Below are 22,003 nucleotides of genomic sequence, written 5' to 3'. Positions count from 1 at the left end.
AAATCGAAGGTAGACAGAAATGCTGGAGAAACTCAGCGGGTGAGGCAGCATCTATGGAACAAAGGAAATAGGCAACTTTTCGGGTCGAAACGTTGCCTATTTCCTTCGCTCCATAGATACTGCCTCACCCGCTGGGTTTCTCCAGCATTTTTGTCTACCCAAGCTAAATATGAGGTGCTGTTCCCCCAACTTGCGCTGGGCCTCACTGTGAACAATGGAGGAGGCCCAGGACAGAATGGTCAGTGTGGGAATGTGAAGAGGGGGGTTAAAGTGTTTAGCAACCGGGATATGGAGAACTGCATGAAAGGTTGCAGACATCTCTGGGAACTTTCCCAGGAGCTGATAAGAGGGAGGGTAGGTATCTTTAAAGTGGGGCTGTAAGAGTGGGACTTGGATCATTGAATGACCAGTCTGATTGCTTTTCCTACCAAAGGCCTAGAATCACTCTGAGGGGATTGGATTTTCATACACACTGATGCTAACAACTGAACCAATCTTCCTTGATTAGGCCTGAAGGAGAGTCCATACACATTCAGTTATTATCCCTTGATTGGCTTGTCAGTCAGTTTGGCAACTGGGAGATCGCGTAGGCCAAGGCGGACTGAACATAGGTTGGTTTGTTGTTTAAAAATTAACCTGGTTCACCTCCGTAGATTGTAAGAAAAAAATAATGCTTACCTGTCTAGGACTCTGCACAAATCAACTTGGTAGAGTCCTAACTACATTTCAGCATGCTCTACCAAGAGAAGTTGATTAGGACGGGGGTCAGGGGTTATGGGGAGAAGGCAGGAGAATTGGGTTAGGAGGGAGAGATAGACCAGCCATGATTGAGTGTCAAAGTAGACTTGATAGACAATAGACAATAGGTGCAGGAGTAGGCCATTCGGCCCTTCGAGCCAGCACCGCCATTCAATGTGATCAAGGCTGATCATCCACAATCAGTACCCCGTTCCTGACTTCTCCCCATATCCCCTGACTCCGCTATCTTTAAGAGCTCTATCTAGCTCTCTCTTGAAAGCATCCAGAGAACCTGCTTCCACCGCCCTCTGAGGCAGAGAATTCCACAGACTCACCACTCTCTGTGAGAAAAAGTGTTTCCTCGTCTCTGTTCTAAATGGCTTACCCCTTATTCTTAAACTGTGGCCCCTGATTCTGGACTCCCCCAACATCGGGAACATGTTTCCTGCCTCTAGCGTGTCCAAGCCCTTAACAATCTTATATGTTTCAATGAGAAAACCCTCACATCCTTCTAAACTCCAGAGTGTACAAGCCCAGCTGCTCCATTCTCTCAGCATATGACAGTCCCGCCATCCCGGGCCGAATGGCCGAATTCTGCTCCTGTCACTTGTGAACCTATGAACTGTTTCAAGGGTAGTCAATGACAGACAATAAATAATGGTGTCGTTACATCCAGTGAAGGGATTTTCTAAAGGCAATGTATTTGGAGTCCTTATCTTAGAAGAGAAAGATGCCGATTGTGGTTTGACTCGTCCAAGAAAGATCAAGGAGGATTAATCCAAACGACCAGCTTAGAATGTGTTATGATGATGATGCTGTGCCCCATCCATCAGCTTCAGATTAAAAATAAATATCAATTTGCAACCCAGTAAGGCAGCTAAACCTCTTATCTGATCGATATAAATCAAGGAGAGGTTTGAAACTGGGACTGCTTCAAGTGGAACACAAATTGCAAGACAGCTTTTAAATCTGGAAAAGCTTTATGAATCCAAGCACTCGGTATTCTTTCGACTGCGTTTATTGTTCTTCTATTGACTCCATTTACACCTCACGCTGCCTCGGCAAGGCCAGCAGCATCATCAAGGACCAGTCGCACCCCGGCCACTCCCTCTTCTCCCCTCTCCTATCAGGCAAAAGGTACAGAAGTGTGAAAACACACAACCTCCAGATTCAGGGTCAGTTTCTACCCAGCTGTTATCAGGCAACTGAACCATCCTACCACAACCAGAGAGCAGTCCTGAACTACTATCTACCTCATCGGTCTTAAAGGGCCTGTCCCACTTTCACGACCTAATTCACGACCTCTGCCGAGTTTGCCCTTGACTCATACTCGCAGCATGGTCGTCACAAGGTCGTAGGAGATCGTAGGAGGTCATAGGTAGGTCGTAGGTAGGACGTGATGCTAGTCGTAGGTACGTGATGCTATCTGGGACACATGACAATAAACTCTCTTGACTCGACTCTTGAGAACCGGCCTCCACTGCCTTCTGAGGCAGAGAATTCCACAGATGCGCAACCCTCCGTGGGAAAAGGTTTTTCCTCATCTCCATTCTGACGTACAGGATTATCGGCTAATTGGCTTGGAATGAATGTAAAATTGTCCCTAGTGTGTGTAGGATAGTGTTAATGTGTGGGGAACTCGGGCTCACTGTATCTCTATTCTAAACTTAAACTAAACATTTTCAGCTTGTCTTTAACTTTTCAATTCTAATCTGGTTGGTGATCTGCAATCTAATGGTTTTATTTTAAGTTGTTTTGTTCCTGCCTCAGTGTTAATTTTTCTTCCTGTTTGCTCCTGGTCGCTTAATATCTCTTTTTGATAAGGAGGAAAAGATATTTGAATTTATTTATTTCCTTATCACATCTGGGGAAATGTCGCAAAGCCTCTCGACAGAATGAATTGCTGTTGAACTGCAGAGGTTGATGTTGTTCACACGAACAGAAGACAGCCTGAATATCAATGTTGCTTAACTTCAGAGCGACTGCGTGTTTTGTGTCCCGTAGTTTACAAGTTAAACTGGCGTGGAATAAATCGGCGTGGAATTCTTCGCCACAGAAGGCTGTGTAGGCAAAGCCAGTGGATGTATATAAGGCAGAGATGGATAGATTCTTGATTAGTACGCGTGTCAGAGGTTATGGGGAGAAGGCAGGAGAATGGGGTTGAGAGGGGAAGATACTGTACATCATCCATCATTGAATGGTGGAGTAGACTTGATCGGCCGACTGTCCTAACTCTAGTCACATCACTTGCGATCTCATGATCTTATGATAAACCAAATTTGTAGAAAAGGAACTGCAGATGCAAGAAGGGTCATAGGAAGGGTCTTGACCCGAAACGACACCTATTCCTTTTTTCCAGAGATGCTGCCTGACCCGCTGAGTTACTCCAGCTATTTGTGTCCATCTTCTGGGCATCAACCAACAATGAATGACAGGACTTCAAAATCCCAGGGCCAGTCTACACCTTTGTGATAGATCCCAGCTAGGCTGTGATTTGGGTTGCCATGGTGGCGCAGCGGTAGAGTTGCTGCCACACAATACAATACAATACAATACAATTTTATTGTCATTTGAGCCTCTGTTTCCACAGCCATACAAACAAAGACAATTCCTAGACATACACACAATTTAGTTCACACAAACATCCATCACAGTGAACCCACTGTGATGGAAGGCAAGGTCTTTTCTCTCCCCTGTTCTCCATGTCTCTCCCGATGTCCAAGCCCCAGGCGGGCGATGCTAAGTCCCACGGCCATTTTAGGCCGCGCCGGGCGATTTACGGCCCCGCTCCCGGTCTAGAAGTCTCGAAGTTGGAGCCCCCGGCGGGCGCTGGAATGTCCCACGGCCATGAAGCCGTGCCGGGCAATGTATGACCCCGCTCCGGGTCGTTCCAACCCCGCGACACGGGCTGGAGAAGTCGCGTTGTGGGAGCTCCGGGAAGCGGTCTCTCTCTCCCCCCGGACCCATGAGCTCCCGATGTCCCAGTCCACCGGACCTGCGGCTGTGTTGCTGGAGCCTCCGAGCCCCAGGAGTCGAGTCACAGCAGCGAGTCACCACCGCTCCCCACGCTCCGAGGCCGGCCAGCCCCACGATGGTGAGTAGTCCGCAGATCCGCAGTCTCCCGAGCCCCCGGGTCGTTCAGGCTGGAGGCCGCTCCACGGTGCTAGGCCCCAACGACAACGGAGACCCGACAGGGAAAAGGTCGGGTCTCCCAGACAGGGAAGAGATTTAGACAGTTTCCCCCTGCCCCCCCCCCCCCCGCCTCCCACATATACACATTTAAAACCAGTATTAAAAAACAGCAAACACTACATTTAACTAGACAAAAAATAAAAAAAAGACAGACAGGCTGTAGGGGCCGCTACAACGGGTGAGTCGCGCTGCCAGAGACCCGGGTTCGATCCTGACTGTGGGCGCTGTCTGTACGGAGTTTGTACGTTCTCCCCGTGACCTGTGTGGGCTTTCTCCGGGTGCTCCAGTTCCCTCCCACACCCCAAAATCGTGTAGGTTTGTAGATTAATTGCCTTCTGTAAATTATAAATTGTCCCTCGTGCATAGAATAGTCCTAGTCGGCTTGTACTCGCTAGAATTTAGAAGATTGAGGGGGGATCTTATAGAAACTTACAAAATTCTTAAGGGGTTGGACAGGCTAGATGCAAGAAGATTGTTCCCGATGTTGGGGAAGTCCAGAACAAGGGGTCACAGTTTAAGGATAAGGGGGAAATCTTTTAGGACCGAGATGAGAAAAATAAATTTCACACAGAGAGTGGTGAATCTGTGGAATTCTCTGCCACAGAAGGTAGTTGAGGCCAATTCATTGGCTATATTTAAGAGGAAATTAGATGTGGCCCTTGTGGCTAAAGGGATCAGGGGGTATGGAGAGAAGGCAGGTACAGGATACTGAGTTGGATGATCAGCCATGATCATATTGAATGGCGGTGCAGGCTCGAAGGGCCGAATGGCCTACTCCTGCACCTATTGTCTATGTTTCTATGTTTCTAGTGTACGGGGTGATCACTGGTCGGCGTGGATTCGGTGGTCTGAACGGTCTGTTTCCACGCTGTTTATCTAAGGTCTAAAGTGAAGAACCAGAGGGCATCGTTTGAAAGTGAGGGGGGGCAAGATGTAATAGGAACCTGAGAGGCTACATTTTCACACAAAGCGTAATAGGTGTATGGAACGAGCTGCCAGAGGAATAGTTCAGTCGCAGTGTTCAAAAAACATTTGGACAGGTACATGGATAGGTTTGGAGTGATATGGGCCAAGCGCAGCCAAATGGGACTAGTGTAGATGGGGTGGTCTGGGCAAGTTGGACCAATGGACGTGTTCCCACGCTGTATGACTCTATGACGCGGGGGACATGGGTTCAATCCTTGCCTCCGCTGTTATAACTGTGGAGTTTGTACGCTCTCTTGCTGGGTGAAAAAGTTTTTCCTCATCTCAGTCCTAAATGGCCTACCCCTTTTTCTTAAACTGTGACCCCTGGTTCTGGACTCCCCCAACATCGGGAAGATGTTTCCTGCCTCTAGCGTGTCCAAGCCCTTAACCAATAACCAATCACATGTCATCCATTTCATGTTCACATAGTGAAAGGCCTAAATCGAGTGTATGTGGAGAGATCATAAGCTCATAAGTGATAGGAGCAGAGTTAGGCCATTCGGCCCATCAAGTCTACTCCGTCATGCTATCATGGATGATCTATCTCTCCTTCCTGCCTTCTCCCCATAACCCCTGACACCCATACTAATCAAAACTCTCTGCCTTAAAAAAATCCATTGACTTGGTCTCCACAGCCTTCTGTGAGTAATAAATTGCACAGTTTCACCACCATTTCGTTCAGTGATGGGGTGACCAAACCCGGATCTGAGCAATGCTTTAATATGTCACGTAGGAAGATCCTCGAGACCTTGGAAGCTCACAGCTCAATTAGTGATGATTTAGACTGGTACCAGCTTCCAGCTAAATCGAGACTGTGTCAAATTAATTTACCGAACTCATGTAATGACTGGGGAACTGCAGTAGCTGCGGCCTCATCAGTTCCAAACTGTGTCCAATCATCCAATTATATCAATTTTCATCTTGCCAGTTTTAGACATTTCGAAGCTCAAGGCCAATTGTCAATTGGCCACTGTCTCAGTTGCAAATCTGATGCTTTTCGTTAATGTCTGTGCTTCCAGGCACGTAAGGGTAATGACAGAGGCTTGGTCATATGACCATAACATGAGTTTTGTTCTGGCACAAGATTGATCCCTGGGATGGCGGGACTGTCATATGAGGAAAGATTGAAAAGACTAGGCTTGTATTCACTGGAGTTCAGAAGGATGAGGGGATATCTTGTAGAAACATATAAAATTGTAAAAGGACTGGACAAGCTAGATGCAGGAAAAATGTTCCCATTGTGGAGCGAATCCGGAACTAGGGGCCACATTCTTAGAATAAAGGGGAGGTCATTTAAGACTGAGGTGAGAAAAAAAAGTTTTCACCCAGAGAGTTGTGAATTTATGGAATTCCCTGCCACAGAGGGCAGTGGAGGCCAAGTCACTGGATGGATTTAAGAGAGAGTTAGATAGAGCTCTAGGGGTTAGTGGAGTCAAGGGATATGGGGAGAAGGCAGGCACGGGTTATTGATAGGGGACGACCAGCCATGATCACAATAAATGGCGGTGCTGGCTCGAAGGGCCGAATGGCCTCCCCCTGCACACATTTTCTATGTTTCTATGTTTCTATGATGTAGCAAAGATGATCAGAAGCTGACAACACCATTTTCTTCGGAATGCTAAAGAGCAGGCTTGGTTGGGCAGGCTAGGATTTTAGCTTGAAGAAGGGTCCTGACCCAAGTCAAAGAGAGTCAAGAGTCAAGAGTGTTTTATTGTCATATGTCCCGGACTGGACAATGAAATTCTTACTTGCTGCAGCACGTCAATGCCGGTGATGGACTGGGCAGTGGTCACTACATTTTGTAGTCTTTTCCGCTCCTGGACGTTCAAGTTGCTGAACCAGGCCGCGATGCAACCGGTCAGAAGGCTCTCTACCGTGCACCTGTAGAAGTTTAGGAGAATCCTCTTCGACATGCCGAATCTCCGTAATCTTCTCAGGAAGTAGAGTCGCTGATGTGCCTTCTTTATAATTCCATCGGTGTGCTGGGTCCAGGAAAGGTCTTCTGATATATGCACACCCAGGAATTTGAAGTTTTTGACCCTCTCCACCATCGGCCCATTGATATAGACAGAATTGTGGGTTCTCATCCTTCCCCTACTAAAGTCCACGATTAGTTCCTTGGTCTTACTGATGTTGAGAGCCAGGTTGTTGTGCTGGCACCATTTGGTCAGTCGATCGATCTCACTTCTATACTCTGACTCGTCCCCATCTGTGATTCGTCCAACCACAGTGGTGTCATCGGCGAACCTGATGATGTAGTTCGCACTATGACCGGCTACGCAGTCATGAGTATAGAGTGAGTACAGCAGGGGTGAGGTGCTCCCGTACTAACTGTTACTGAGGATAAAGTGGTTCCTCCAATTCAAACAGACTGTGGTCTGTGGATGAGGAAGTCGAGGATCCAATTGCAGAGGGATGCGCAGAGACCCAGTTCCGTGAGCTTGGTAACCAGCTTGGAGGGGATGATGATGTTAAATGCCAAGCTGTAGTCAATGAATAACAGCCTGACATATGAGTTTTTGTTGTCCAAGTGGTCCAGTACGGAGTGCAGAGCCAGAGATATCGCATCCACTGTTGATCTGTTGTGGCGGTAAGCAAACTGCAGTGGGTCCAGGTCAAGGTAGGAGTTGATGTGCATTATAACCAACCTCTCAAAGCGCTTCATCACCATAGACATTAGTGCCATTGGTCAATAGTCATTGAGGTACGTCACCTTGCTCTTCTTGGGCACCGGTATAATTGATACCCTTTTAAAGCAGGTGGGGACCTCAGACCTCAGAAGTGAGAGGTTGAAAATATCTGTAAAAACGGCAGCCAGTTGGTCTGCACAGGTTTTTAGAACACGACCGGGTATACCATCAGGTCCATCTACATGTTACTCCAGTCATCTTGATATAAAAGAATGATAGCAGGCAGAAGGTTAAAACAGAATCCATCATCACTAACGTGATAACCACGTGCCCAAGAGACACAAGGCAATGTGGTTCCTACTGTCAAGCCAAGCTCATCTGCTGACTGTGACTTGTTCAAGGCCATTGCGTTTTTAATCACCATTGCTTTTCCCATCCGTGTGTGTGTGTGTGTGTGTGTGTGTGTGTGTGTGTGTGTGTGTGTGTGTGTGTGTGTGTGTGTGTGTGTGTGTGTGTGTGTGTGTGTGTGTGTGTGTGTGTGTGTGTGTGTGTGTGTGTGTGTGTGTGTGTGTGTGTGGCCACTCGAAAAAGAAAGGCTTTTATTTTTGGGGGAGGTAGTTCGGCAACTTGAACGTCCAGGAGCGGAAAAGACTACAAAAAGTAGTGACCACTGCCCAGTCCATCACCGGCTCTGACCTCCCCACCGTCGAAGGGATTTATCGAGGTCGCTGCCTCAAAAAGGCAGCCAACATCATCAAAGACCCACACCATCCTGGCCACACACTCATCTCACCGCTGCCATCAGGAAGAAGGTACAGGAGCCTGAAAACTGTAACGTCCAGGTTCAGGAACAGCTTCTTCCCCACAGCCTTCAGGCTATTAAACACAACAACCTCATAAGCTGTGAACTACAACAGACCATCGTAATTATTGCACTATATTTGTTTATTTATTGAGTATATGTGCGTGTGTATAGAAACATAGAAACATAGAAAATAGGTGCAGGAGTAGGCCATTCGGCCCTTCGAGCCTGCACCGCCATTCGATATGATCATGGCTGATCATCCAACTCAGTATCCCGTACCTGCCTTCTCTCCATACCCCCTGATCCCTTTAGCCACAAGGGCCACATCTAACTCCCTCTTAAATATAGCCAATGAACTGGCCTCAGCTACCTTCTGTGGCAGAGAATTCCAGAGTATATATACACACACGCTGAACTTTTTCTCTCCTGTTCTGTATTATGTTTACATATTCTGTTGTGCTGCAGCAAGCAAGAATGTCATTGTCCTATCTGGGACACATGACAATAAAACACTCTTGACTCTTGATAAAACGAGGATAATGACATTCGCTGCCCCACGTGCTCTGTTACAAAAAGGCCAATTATAAAACTAATGTGAGAATTAGTGGGGAGATGTTTGAGAGACTACAGCTGCCCTGTTTTGTAATAACCAATTATGGCACCATGACACACTGAGACATGAATACCAGCTTAATTAGCGTTGAGAGCTTAATTATAACTTTTCCTTCACAGTCACTCAGCGGTGGATGTTTTCGGGGCAATTCACATAGCTGACATTTTTTTTTGTTCATTGTGGAATTAGATCAGCATTTCTCACTCGTTTTTGAAGGGAGTATTTTGATGAGACTGACGTGTCAGGTTTAGTTTAGTTTAGAGATAAAGCGGGTAGACAGGCCCACCGTGTCACGCCAGCCATCCCCGTACACTAAAACTATCCCGTACACGCTAGGGACAATTTACTATCTTTACCGAAGCCTACAAAAGCAGCATGTCTTTGGAATGTGGGAGGAGAGCGGAGTTCCCAGGTAAAACCCACGCAGGTCAGTTTGAGTTTAGTTTATTGTCATGTGTACCAAGGTGCAAAGTCAATGTCAATTTTATTTGTCACATGCACAGTGAAGGTACAGTGTTTCCCGTTTTGTTGCTTGCTAACCACTCCGCAGAAACACAATACATGATTACAATCGATCCATTTACAATGTACAGATACATGATAGAAACATAGACATAGAAACATGAAAATAGGTGCAGGAGGAGGCCATTCGGCCCTTCGAGCCAGCACCGCCATTCATTGTGATCATGGCTGATCGTCCCCTATCAATAACCCGTGCCTGCCTTCTCCCCATATCCCTTGACTCCACTAGCCCCTAGAGCTCTATCTAACTCTCTCTTAAATCCATCCAGTGACTTGGCCTCCTCTGCCCTCTGTGGCAGGGAATTCCACAAATTCACAACTCTCTGGGTGAAAAAGTTTTTTCTCACCTCAGTCTGAAATGACCTCCCCTTTATTCTAAGAGGCCTATGAGGAATTCTAATGATAAGAGATTAACTTATCATTAGAAGGTAAAGCCAGCAAAGTCCGATCAAGGATAGTCCGAGGGTCATCAAAGAGGTAGATAGTAGTTCAGCGCTGATCTCTGGTTGTGATAGGATGGTTCAGTTGCTTGATAACAGCTGGGAAGAAACTGTCCTTGAATCTGGTGGTGTGCGTTTTCCCACTTCTGTATCTCTTGCCTGATGGGGAGAACGTGCAAACTCCGTGCAGATAGCACCCATAGTTAAGATCGAACCCAGGACTCTGATGACGTAAGGCAGCAACTCTACTGCTTCACCACCGTGACTCCTGGTGTCCCAGGCTGCTTGTGTTCAGTACATCCCGAGACTTGTTGTTATACTGTAATGGGAGTGTTATAGGATGGAACAGATCATGTGTTGTACCTTCCCTCATCTCCTTAACCTTATGGACCTATATAAAAGGACACAGAGTACAGCGGGTCAGGCAGCGTTTCCGGAGAACATGGATAGGCGACTTTTTGGGTCGGAACCCTTCTTCAGACTGAGAGACCGATATAAAACCATGGAGTCATGCATATTGGCGGTGGAATAAAGGCTTAGACTATTTTCTGAATGGGGAGAGGATTCAGAAATCTAATTGAAACTCACCAAATAGTGAAAGGCCTGGAGAGAGCAGATGTGGAGAGATCATAAGATCATAAGTGATTGGAGAAGAATTAGGCCATTCGGCCCATCAACTCTATTCTGCCATTCAATCATAGCTGATCCATCTCTCCCTCCTAACCCCATTCTCCTGCCTTCTCCCGATAACCTCTGACACCTGCACTAATCAAGAAGGATACTAACCGAGAGGATGTTTCCACTAGAGAGAGAGTCTCGGACTAGAGGCTATAGCCTCAGAATTTAAAATCATCCTTTTTGAATGGAGATGAGGAGGAATTTCTTTAGTCAGAGGGTGGTGAATCTGTGGAATTCATTGTCACAGAGGGCTGTGGAGGCCAAGTCAGTGGATATTTTTCAGGCGGAGATTGACCGATTCTTGATCAGTGCGGGTGTCTGAGGTTATGGGGAGAAGGCAGGAGAATGGGGTTAGATCAGCCATGATTGAATGGCAGAGTAGACTCGATGGGCCGATTGGCCTCATTCTTCTCCTGGAACTTATGAACATGAAAATTATAAGAGGCAGCGATAGGGTAGTCGACCAGAACCTTTACTCCAGGGTGGAAATAGAGGGCATAGCTTAAAGGTGAAAAGGGGAAAGTTTAAAGGCGATGTGTAGGGCAAGTTTTATTTTACACAGCGAGTGGTGAATGCCTGGGACATGGAGTGGGAGTGGAGGCAGAGAGGATAGTGGTGTTTAGGAGCGTTTTGGATAGGTTTATGGAGGGAAAGGAGGAATATGGATCAAATGCAAGCAGACAAGAGATGGTCTTGGTGTCATGTGGGCACGGACTATGTGGGCTGAAGGGCCCGTTCTTGTGTTGTTTTTTTATTCTACATTAGAAAATAGACAATAGACAATAGGTGCAGGACTAGGCCATTTGGCCCTTCGAGCCAGCAACTTTGTCACACAGATAGTTGTGAGTCTGTGGAATTCTCTGCCTCAGAGGGCGGTGGAGGCAGGTTCTCTGGATGCTTTCAAGACAGAGCTCTTAAAGATAGCGGAGTCAGGGGATATGGGGAGAAGGCAGGAACGGGGTACTGATTGGGGATGATCAGCCATGATCACATTGAATGGCGGTGCTGGCTCGAAGGGCCGAATGGCCTACTCCTGCACCTATTGTCTATTGTCTATCAAGTCTACTTTGACACTCAATCATGGCTGAATACCTCAATACCTCAATAAACTAATCTGAACTGTGTGTGTTGGTTAGCGAAAGTGTCCGGGGTGATCGCTGGTCGGCGCAGACTTAGTGTGCTAAAGGGGCCTGTTTCCGCACTGTATCTCTAAACTGGACTAAACTGGTAACTTTGATTTCGCTTCTATCTCACTCCAGGCTGGACAAGTCAACAAGTTTCGCCAGGTCACCTCGAGGATGTGCAACTTGATCGAGAAAAGATCTCAGCTTCTCTCGGGGACTATGCCGCACGATGAGCTAAAAGACTTGAAGCAGGAGGTTACCATCAAAATAGATGCTGGCAACAAGTATGCTTGAACATTTCATACACCTATATTCCTTCCTCTGGCTTCACAATTTGTGTCTATTCTTACCTTGCACCCCTTGTCTTTTAATCTCTGGAGGTTTTCCTGCCTATCACAACGGCATCATGGTAGACAATAGACAATAGACAATAGACAATAGGTGCAGGCCAGCACCGCCATTCAATATGATCATGGCTGATCATCCTCAATCAGTACCACGTTACTGCCTTCTTCCCGTATCCCCTGACTACGCTATCTTTAAGAGCCCCATCTAGCTCTCTCTTGAAAGCATCCAGAGAACCTGCCTCCACCGCCCTCTGAGGCAGAGAATTCCACAGACTCACCACTCTCTGTGTGAAAAAGTGTTTCCTCGTCTCCATTCTAAATGGCTTACTCCTTATTCTTAAACTGTGGCCCCTGGTTCTGGACTCCTCCAACATCGGGAACATGTTTCCTGCCTCTAGTTTGTCCAAGCCCTTAACAATCTTATATGTTTCAATGAGATCGCCTTTCATCCTTCTAAACTCCAGAGTTTACAAGCCCACAAGTGTTGAGTTGCTGCCTTTGATTCAGATGACAGGCACTGTCCGTGTGGAGTTCATAAGTTATAGGAGCAGAATGAGGCCATTCAGCCCATCAAGTCTACTCCGCCATTCAATCATGGCTGACCTATCTCTCCCTCTCAACCCCATTCTCCTGCCTTCGCCCCATAACCCCTGAATCCTTAACTAATCAAAAATCTAACAATCTCCACCTTAAAAACATCAATTGATGGCCTCCACAGCCTTCTGTGGCAATGAATTCTACAGATTTAGCACCCTCCGACTAAAATTCCTTCTCATCTCCTTTCTAAAGGTACGCCCATTTATTCCGAGGCTGTAACCTCTGGTCCTAGATTCTCCCACCAGTGGAAGCATCCTCTCCACATCCACTCTATCCAGGCCTTTCACTATTCAGCAAGTTTCAATGAGGTGCCCCCTCATCCTTCTAAAGTTCGCACGTTCTCCCTGTGACCGCGTGGGTTTTCTCTGGATAATCCAGTATCTTCCCACACCCCAAAGTCGTGCAGGCTTGTAGGTTAATTGACTTCTGTAAATTGTCCCTAGTGTGCAGGATAGTACTACTCAATGAATCCCACCGATTCACCACCCTCTGACTAAAGAAATTCCTCCTCGTCTTGTTCCTAAAGGTACGTCCTTCTGTTATAAATCTATCAGGTCTTAGTCATCCATTAGGTTGATCAAATGGGATGAGTTGAGATGGATCTTCATGGAGTTACTTCTATTATCTGCTATTTATGGGGCATCTTGTTCAGCATAGAGGTGATGGGCCGAGTGGCCTGTGTCCCTGCTGTATGACTCTTTGATGCTTAAACTTTTCCAGGGTTCATTTAGAATATGGAACACACAACAGCATCCAGGAACAGACCATTCATCGAGCCATAGTATCATAGCGTATTAAGTGTGGCCCAACTTGCCCACAACGACAAACATGTCCCTACTACACTAGTCCCTCCTGCCTGCATTTGGTCCATATCCCTCCAAACCTCTCACGTCTATGTATGTACCTGTCTGTTCCTTAAACGTTGGGATAGTCCCTGCCTCGACTACCTCCTCTGGCAACTTGTTCCATACACCCGCCACCCTATGTTTGAAAATGTTACCCTTCCCCTCAGATTCTTATTAAATCTTTCCCCCTTCACCTTAAACATATGGAGTCGCGGTGGCGCAGCGGTAGAGTTGCCGCCTTACAGCAAAATGCAGCGCCAGAGACCCAGGCTCGATCCAGACTACGGGCGCTGTCTGTACGGAGTTTGTACGTTCTCTCAGTGACCTCTTGGGTTTTCTCCGAGATCTTCGGTTTCCTCCCACACTCCAAAGACGTACAGGTTTTATCGGTTAATTGTCTTGGTATAAATGGAAAAAATTGTCCAGTATAAATTGGTCAACTTCCAGTATAATCTGTGGGGGGCTCTACGGAAATGATGACTACAAGGTACAAGGCCCTCTGGTTCTTGATTCACCTACTCTGGGCACTAGACTCTGTGCATCTACCCGATCTATTCAACTCATGATGTTATACACCTCTATAAGATCACCCCTCATCCTCCTGCGCTGCCATGAATAGTCCTAGCCTGTTCAACCTCTATCCATAGCTCAGGTCCTTCATGGAAATATCCTTAGAAATCCTCTCTGCACGCTTTCAAGCTTAACACCATCTTTCCTGCAACAAGGTGACCAAAACTAAACACAATACTCTAAATCTGTGGCCATACCAATGTCATGTAGAACTGTAACATGACCTCCCAACCTCTCCACTCAATAAGTCTGAAGAAGGGTTTCGGCCCGAAACCTTGCCTATCTCCTTCGCTCCATAGATGCTGCTGCGCCCGCTGAGATTCTCCAGCATTTTTGTGTACTCTCCACTCAATACCCTGACTGATGAAGGCCAATCCTTTGGAAACAATTTACAGAGACCAATTAACCTAGCCTCCAGTAGTCCTTGGGATGTGGGAGGAGACTGGAGCACCAGGAGGAAACCTTCATGGTCGCAGGGAGAACGTGCGAACTCCACACAAACAGCCGCGAAGGCCAGGATCGAGCCCGGGTCTCTGGGGCTGTGAGGCAGTTGTCCATCCTCTCCTTCTAGCTAATACCCTCCAATCCAGACAACATTCTAGTAAACCTCTTCTGCACCCTCTCCTAAGCCTACATTTCTTCCTCTAACGGGGTGACCAGAACTACACTCAAGACTACAAATAGGGCCTAACTAAAGCCTTATAAAGCTGTGTTCCAGCCATTTGCCCATCAAGCCCTTCTTGCCCGTTTCCACGTACTACTTGCCAGGCTTTGTCCTGCCTCTCCTCTCTTCCAGCTTGCTTCTAGCCCCCCTTCACAATCAGTCTGAAGAAGAGTGTCCAATCTGGAATGTCACCAATACATGTACACCAGAGACGCTGCCTGAGCCAGTTACAGTTCAGTTTATTGTCACGTGTGCAGTGAAAAGCTTTTGTTGTGCTAACCAGTCAGCGGAAAGACAATACATGATTACAATCCAGCCATTTGAGGAAGGACATTCTTGCTATTGACGGAGTGCAGCGTAGGTTTACAAGGTTAATTCCCGGGATGGCGGGACTGTCATATGCTGAGAGAATGGAGCAGCTGGGCTTGTACACTCTGGAGTTTAGAAGGATGAGAGGGTATCTCATTGAAACATATAAGATTGTTAAGGGCTTGGATAAGCTAGAGGCAGGAAACATGTTCCCGATGTTGGGGGAGTCCAGAACCAGGGGCCACAGTTTAAGAATAAGGGGTAAGCCATTTAGAACGGAGACGAGGAAACACTTTTTCTCACAGAGAGTGGTGAGTCCGTGGAATTCTCTGCCTCAGAGGGCGGTGGAGGCTGGTTTTCTGGATGCTTTCAAGAGAGAGCTAGACAGGACTCTTAAAAATAGCGGAGTCAGGGGATTTGGGGAGAAGGCAGGAACAGGGTACTGATTGGGGATGATCAGCCATGATCACATTGAATGGCGGTGCTGGCTCGAAGGGCCAAATGGCCTCCTCGTGCACCTATTATCTATTGTCTATTTGCATTGTACAGATACATGATAAGGGAATAACCCTTGTCCTCATCTTCCACCCCATCAGCCGTCACATACAGAATATAATCCTCCAACATTTTCGCCACCTCCAACGGGATCCCATTACTGGCCACAACTTCCCATCTCCACCACTTTCTGCTTTCCGCGGAGACTGTTACCTCCGCAACTCGCTGGTCAGCTCGTCCCTTCCCACCCAAACCACCCCCTCCCCAGGTACTTTCCCCTGTAACTGCAGGAGATGCAACACCTGTCCCTTTACCTCCCCCCTCGACTCCATCCAAGGACCCAAGCAGTCTTTCCAGGTGAGGCAGAGGTTCACCTGCACCTCCTCCAACCTCATCTACTGCATCCGCTGTTCCAGGTGTCAACTTCTCTACATCGGCGAGACCAAGCGCAGGTTCGGCGATCGTTTGGCTGAACACCTCCGCTCAGTCCGCCTTAACCAACCTGATCTCCCGGTGGCTCAGCACTTCAACTCCTCCTTTCATTCCCAATCTGACCTTTCTGTCCTGGGCCTCCTCCATTGTCAGAGTGAGGCCCAGCGCAAATTGGAGGAACAGCACCTCATATTTCGCTTGGGTAGTTCACACCCCAGCGGTATGAACATTGACTTCTCTAACTTCCAAGTAGCCCTTGCTTTCCATCCATCCCCTCCCCGTTCCCAGTTTTCCCACTACATTCTATCTCTGCCCCGCCCGCTCCCCTGACATCAGTCTGAAGAAGGGTCTCGACCCGAAACGTCGCCCATTCCTTCTCTCCATAGATGCTGCCCATCCCGCTGAGTTACTCCAGGTTTGTGCGTCTACCTTCCATTCAAACCAGTATCTGCCATTCTTTCCTAGTAAAGCCAGCAAAGTCCGATCAAGGATAGTCCAGGGTCACCAATAAGGTAGATAATAGTTCAGGACTGTTCTCTGATTGTGGGACACACTTCCATACCATTTGCCTGATGGAGAGGGTAGTAGTGGGAGTGGCCAGGGTGCGACTTGTTCTTGATTATTCCTGCTGGCCATGTCGAGGCAGCGTGGAGTATAAATTGATCCAATAGAAGGGAGGTTAGACACAAAATGGTAGAGTAACTCAGCGGGACAGGCAGCATCTCTGGAGAGAAGGAATGGGTGATGTTTCGGGTCGAAAACCTTTCTTCAGATAGAGGCTGAACTCTCATCGGAGAGAAACAATAGACAATAGACAATAGGTGCAGGAGTAGGCCATTTGGCCCTTCGAGCCTGCACCGCCATTCAATGTGATCATGGCTGATCATCCCCAATCAGTACCCCGTTCCTGCCTTCTCCTCATATCTCCTGATTCTGCTATCTTTAAGAGCCCTATCTAGCTCTCTCTTGAAAGTATCCAGAGAACCAGCCTCCACTGCCCTCTGAGGCAGAGAATTCCACAGACTCACAACTCTCTGGGTGAAAATGTCTCTGTTCAAAATGGCTTAACCCTTATTCTTAAACTGTGGACCCTGGTTCTGGGTTCCCTCAACATCGGGAACATGTTTCCTGCCTCTAGCGTGTCCAAGCCCTTAATAATATCTTATATGTTTCAATAAGATACGCTCTCATCCTTCTAAACTCCAGAGTGTACAAGCCCAGCTGCTCCATTCTCTCAGCATATGACAGTCCCGCCAAACCGGGAATTAACCTTGTAAACCTACGCTGCACTCCCTCAATAGCAAGAATGTCCTTCCTCAAATTGGGGGACCAAAACTGCACACAATACTCCAGGTGTGGTCATACTAGGGCCCTCTACAACTGCAGAAGGACCTCTTTGCTCCTATACTCAACTCCTCTTGTTATAAAGGCCAACATGCCATTCACTTTCTTCACTGACTGCTGTACCCGCATGCTCACTTTCATAGACTGATGTACAAGGACCCCAGATCCCGTTATACTTCCCCTTTTCCCAACTTGACACCATTTAGATAGTAATCTGCCTTCCTGTTTGTGCTACCAAAGTGGATAACCTCACATTTATCCACATTAAACTGCATCCGCCATGCATCTGCCCACTCCCCCAACCTGGCCAAGTCACCCTGCATTCTCATAGCATCTAAGTCACAGCAACTAAGTTACAGAGAAAGGTTGAACAAGTTAGGGCTTTATTATTTGGAGCGCAGAAGGTTAAGGGGGGACTTGATAGAGGTCTTTAAAATGATGCGAGGGATAGACAGAGTTGACGTGGATAAGCTTTTCCCACTGAGAGCAGGGAAGATTCAAACAAGGGGACATGACTTGAGAATTAAGGGACAGAAGTTTAGGGGTAACATGAGGGGGAACTTCTTTACTCAGAGAGTGGTGGCTGTGTGGAATGAGTTTCCAGTGAAGGTGGTGGACGCAGGTTCGTTTTTATCATTTAAAAATAAATTGGATAGTTATATGGACGGGAAAGGAATGGAGGGTTATGGTCTGAGCGCAGGTATATGGGACTAGGGGAGAATACGTGTTCGGCACGGACTAGAAGGGTCGAGATGGCCTGTTTCCGTGCTGTAATTGTGATATAGTTATATCCTCCTCACAGTTCAAACAGCCACCCAGCTTTGTGTCATCTGCAAATATGCTAATGTTACTTTGAATCCCTTCATCTAAATCATTAATGTATATTGTACATAGTTGCAGTCCCAGCACCGAGCCTTGCAGTACCCCACTAGTCACTGCCTGCCATTCTGAAAGGGACCAGTTAATCCCTACTCTCTGTTTCCTGTCTGCCAACCAATTTTCCATCCATGTCAGCATCTACCCCCAATACCATGTGCCCTAATTGTGCCCAGTAAGAGGAGGAGAATATCTTCAAAGTAGACATAACTTGAAGATATTTCGCATTGAAGCAGACAAAACTGATTTAAATCGACGGTAGACACAAAATGCTGGAGTAACTCAGCGGGACAGGCAGCATCTCTGGAGGTAAGGAATGGGTGATGTTTTGGGTCGAGACCAGACTGATAGAAGGGAGGTTGGCTTGTGTGAGGGTCTGGGCTATGTCTACAATTCTTGTGGTCTTGGATGGAGCTGTACTAAAACCAAGCTGTGATGCATCCCGATAAAATGCTTTCTGTGCTACCCACAATGGTGTCTACTGAGTTTCTCCAGCACTTTGTGTCTTTTGCTGTCAACCAGCACCTGCAGTTCCTTGTTTCTACAGTACATCCTGCACAGCTGTACTTGGTGCTTTTGTTTGACCGGTTACTTTTCCCTTGTTCACCACTCGACAAATGCCCCTTCTCTTCTTCCATTGCAGAATGCTGGAACTGGACCTTGTCGTCAGAGATGAGAACGGCAATATTCTCGATCCGGACCACACCAGTGTCATCAGCCTCTTCCAAGCACACAAGCGAGCAACGCAGCACATCACAGAGCGGATCCGAGAGGAGTCGGTAAGAGGCCTACACTCTTCCTCCTGCTTCTTGTGTTGCATTATGGGAAGGGGAAAGCTGCCAGCCATCTTGTGCCCCATTGGATCGGGCTGCTCCACTTTGCAAGTGGGCTTTTGAAAGTCCCTGAGACTGTAAAGATAGGGGGTAGGAGTAGAAGGCAGGAACGGGGTACTGATTGTGGATGATCAGCCATGATCACATTGAATGGCGGTGCTGGCTTGAAGTGCCAAATGGCCTACTCCTGCACCTATTGTCTATTGTCTAGTGTATTCATTGATCATAAGATCAAAAGGAATAGGGGTAGAATTAGGCCATTCGGCCCATCAAGTCTACTCCACCATTCAATCATGGCTGATCTATCTCTCCCTCCTAACCCCATTCTCCTGCCTTCTCCCCCTAACCTCTGACACCCGTACTAATCAAGAATCTATCTATCTCTGCCTTAAATATATCCACTGACTTGGCCTCCACAGCCTTCTGTGGCAAAGAATTCCACAGATTCACCACCCTCTGACAAGACATTTCTCCTCATCTTGTTCCTGCAGGAACGTCCTTTAATTCTGAGGCTGTGACCTCTAGTCCTCTCCCAATAATCAATGGCACTATCCTAAATTTGCATATGGTCATACAGTGTGGAAACAGGCACTTTAGCTCAACATACCAACGCCAACCTAGATACCCCATCTACCTTAGTCCCTCCTGCCTGCAGTTAACCCATATATCCCTCTCAACCTGTCCTATCCATGTACCTGTCTAAATGCCTTTAAAATGATTTGATAGTGTCTGCGTCAACTATCTCCTCTGGCAGCCCATCCCATAAACCCACCATCCTCTGTGTAGTTAGGATTAGATAAGGTAAATGCACAGTATTATACCTTGTGTAGTAAAAACAGGTTATAGACAATAGATAATGTACAATAGGTGCAGGAGTAGGCCATTTGATGTGATCATGGCTGATCATCCCCAATCAGTACCCCATTCCTGCCTTCTCCCCATATCCCCTGAATCCGCTATTTTTAAGAGCCCTATCTAGCTATTTCTTGCAAGCATCCAGAGAACCTGCCTCCACCGCCCTCTGAGGCAGAGAATTCCACAGACTCACCACTCTCTGTGAGAAAAAGTGTTTCCTCGTCTCCGTTCTAAATGGCTCACTCCTTATTCTTAAACTGTGGCCCCTGGTTCTGGACTCCCCCAACATCGGGAACATGTTTCCTGCCTCTAGTGTGTCCAAGCCCTTAACAATCTTATATGTTTCAATGAGATATCCTCTCATCCTTCTAAACTCCAGAGTGCACAAGCCCAGCTGCTCCATTCTCTCAGCATATGACAGTCCCAGGTTCCCAAATCTTTCCCCCCCTCACCTTAAACCCATGTTCTCTGGTTCTTGAGTCCCCTACTCTGGGTAAAAAACTGCGCATCTACCCAATCAATCCCTCTTATGATCTTATACACCGTTAAAAGATCATCCCTCGGCTTCCTGCCCCCCAAAGAATAAAGTCCGAGCATACCCAAGGAGTCTGAAGAAGAGTCTCGACCCATTCCTTTTCTATAGAGATGCTACCTGACCCTGCTGAATTACTCCAGCATTTTGTGTCTATCTTCGGTGTAAACCAGCATCTGCAGTTCCTTCCTACACACTTGAGTCCTGTGTTGCATCATGGGAAGGGGACAGCTGGCAGCCATCTTGTTCCCCATGATTGATCGGACTGCTCCACTTGTCAGTGGGCTTTGGAAAATCCCAGAGACTTCATTAATCAATGGCACTATCCTAAATTGTCATTGAGTCATACAGCGTAGAAACAGACCCTTTGGCCAAGCTTTCCCATGGCAACCAAGATACCCCATCTACCTTTGTCCCAACTGCCTGCTTTTGGTCTATATCCCTCCAAACCTGTCCTATCTATGTACCTGTCCAAATGTTTTTAAACGTTGTGATAATACCTGCCTCAGTCAGCAGCTCATCCCTACACCCACCGCCCTTCGTGTAAAAAAAAAAGTTGCCCCTCAGGTTCCTATTAAATCTTCCTTCCCTCACCAAGAACCTATGTTCTCTGGTTATTGATTCCCCATACTCTGGGTAAAATACTGTACCTTTACCCTATCTATTCCCCTCATGATCTTATACACGTCTATGAGATCACCCCTCAGCTTCCTGCCTTTCAAGGAATAAAGTCCTAGCCTGCCCAAGAGGAAGGATCTCAACCCGAAACGTCACCCATTCCTTCTCTCCAGAGATGCTGCCTGTCCCGTTAAGGTACTCCAGCATTTTCTGTCTTATTCTCAGAGTAAACCAGCATCTGCAGTTCCTTCCCACACATTTGAGTCCTAATTGTCCTGTATTGCATCAAGGGAAGGGAAAGGCTGGCAGCCATTTTGTGCTGCTGATAGATTGGGCCACTCCATTTGTCCGTGGACTTTTGAAAGTCCTCGAGAATTATCAGAAATTCAGTTGAAAATCTTGGAGCTGAAGCGTGCTGCGGGGAAGTGCCACTTTCTGGGTAGGAGAGGCTAAATTTTTCTGGATAGTAGCACTGAAAAGCAGCAATAACATTAACTGTGAGACTCTTAATACTTCACTCACTTAGTAAAGAAGTTTATTTCTGAAAAATGTGCCAGTTACTTTAAAGGTCAAATTGTGGAATTCTCTGTCACAGAAGGCAATGGAGGCCAATTCACTGGATGTATTCAAGAGAGAGTTAGATTTAGCTCTAAGGGTTAACGGAATCAAGGGCAGTGAGGAGAAAGCAGGAACGGGGGGGGGGGTACTGATTCTGGATGATCAGCCATGATCATATTGAATGGCGGTGCTGGCTCGAAGAGCCGAATGGCCTCCTCCTGCACCTATTTTCTATGTTTCTAAAATGTATGAACTGCAGTATATGCCTACACTATAGCGAGGCACGTGTTGTCAAACAAAGTGATCTTTATAAGGTTCACTTAGAACAACTCTCAGAACCACGACAACGGGCAAAGGTGTTACCAGCTGTATATCTATACCCCAGGGGAGACCCCTGACCTGCTCTTCCCGCCAAACCAA

At 47.1% G+C, this 22,003-nt stretch overlaps 1 protein-coding gene across 1 annotated transcript in view; it reads left to right on the top strand.

The window, feature by feature from the left end:
• The window catches only part of LOC116987847 (dedicator of cytokinesis protein 2-like), a 1,012,655-nt gene that overhangs the window by 118,159 nt on the left and 872,493 nt on the right, over window positions 1-22,003 (top strand). Inside the window, exons 6-7 of the mRNA XM_033044139.1 lie at window positions 11,844-11,992; window positions 18,831-18,966. Coding sequence (XP_032900030.1) covers window positions 11,844-11,992; window positions 18,831-18,966 — 285 coding nt within the window. The remainder of the gene's footprint in view (window positions 1-11,843; window positions 11,993-18,830; window positions 18,967-22,003) is intronic.

The sequence above is a fragment of the Amblyraja radiata genome, chromosome 1, assembly GCF_010909765.2.
Source record: "Amblyraja radiata isolate CabotCenter1 chromosome 1, sAmbRad1.1.pri, whole genome shotgun sequence".
Lineage (NCBI taxonomy): Eukaryota > Metazoa > Chordata > Chondrichthyes > Rajiformes > Rajidae > Amblyraja > Amblyraja radiata.
The sequence above is the reverse complement of the archived record's forward strand: the minus strand, read 5'-3'. Positions and strand labels throughout refer to the sequence as shown.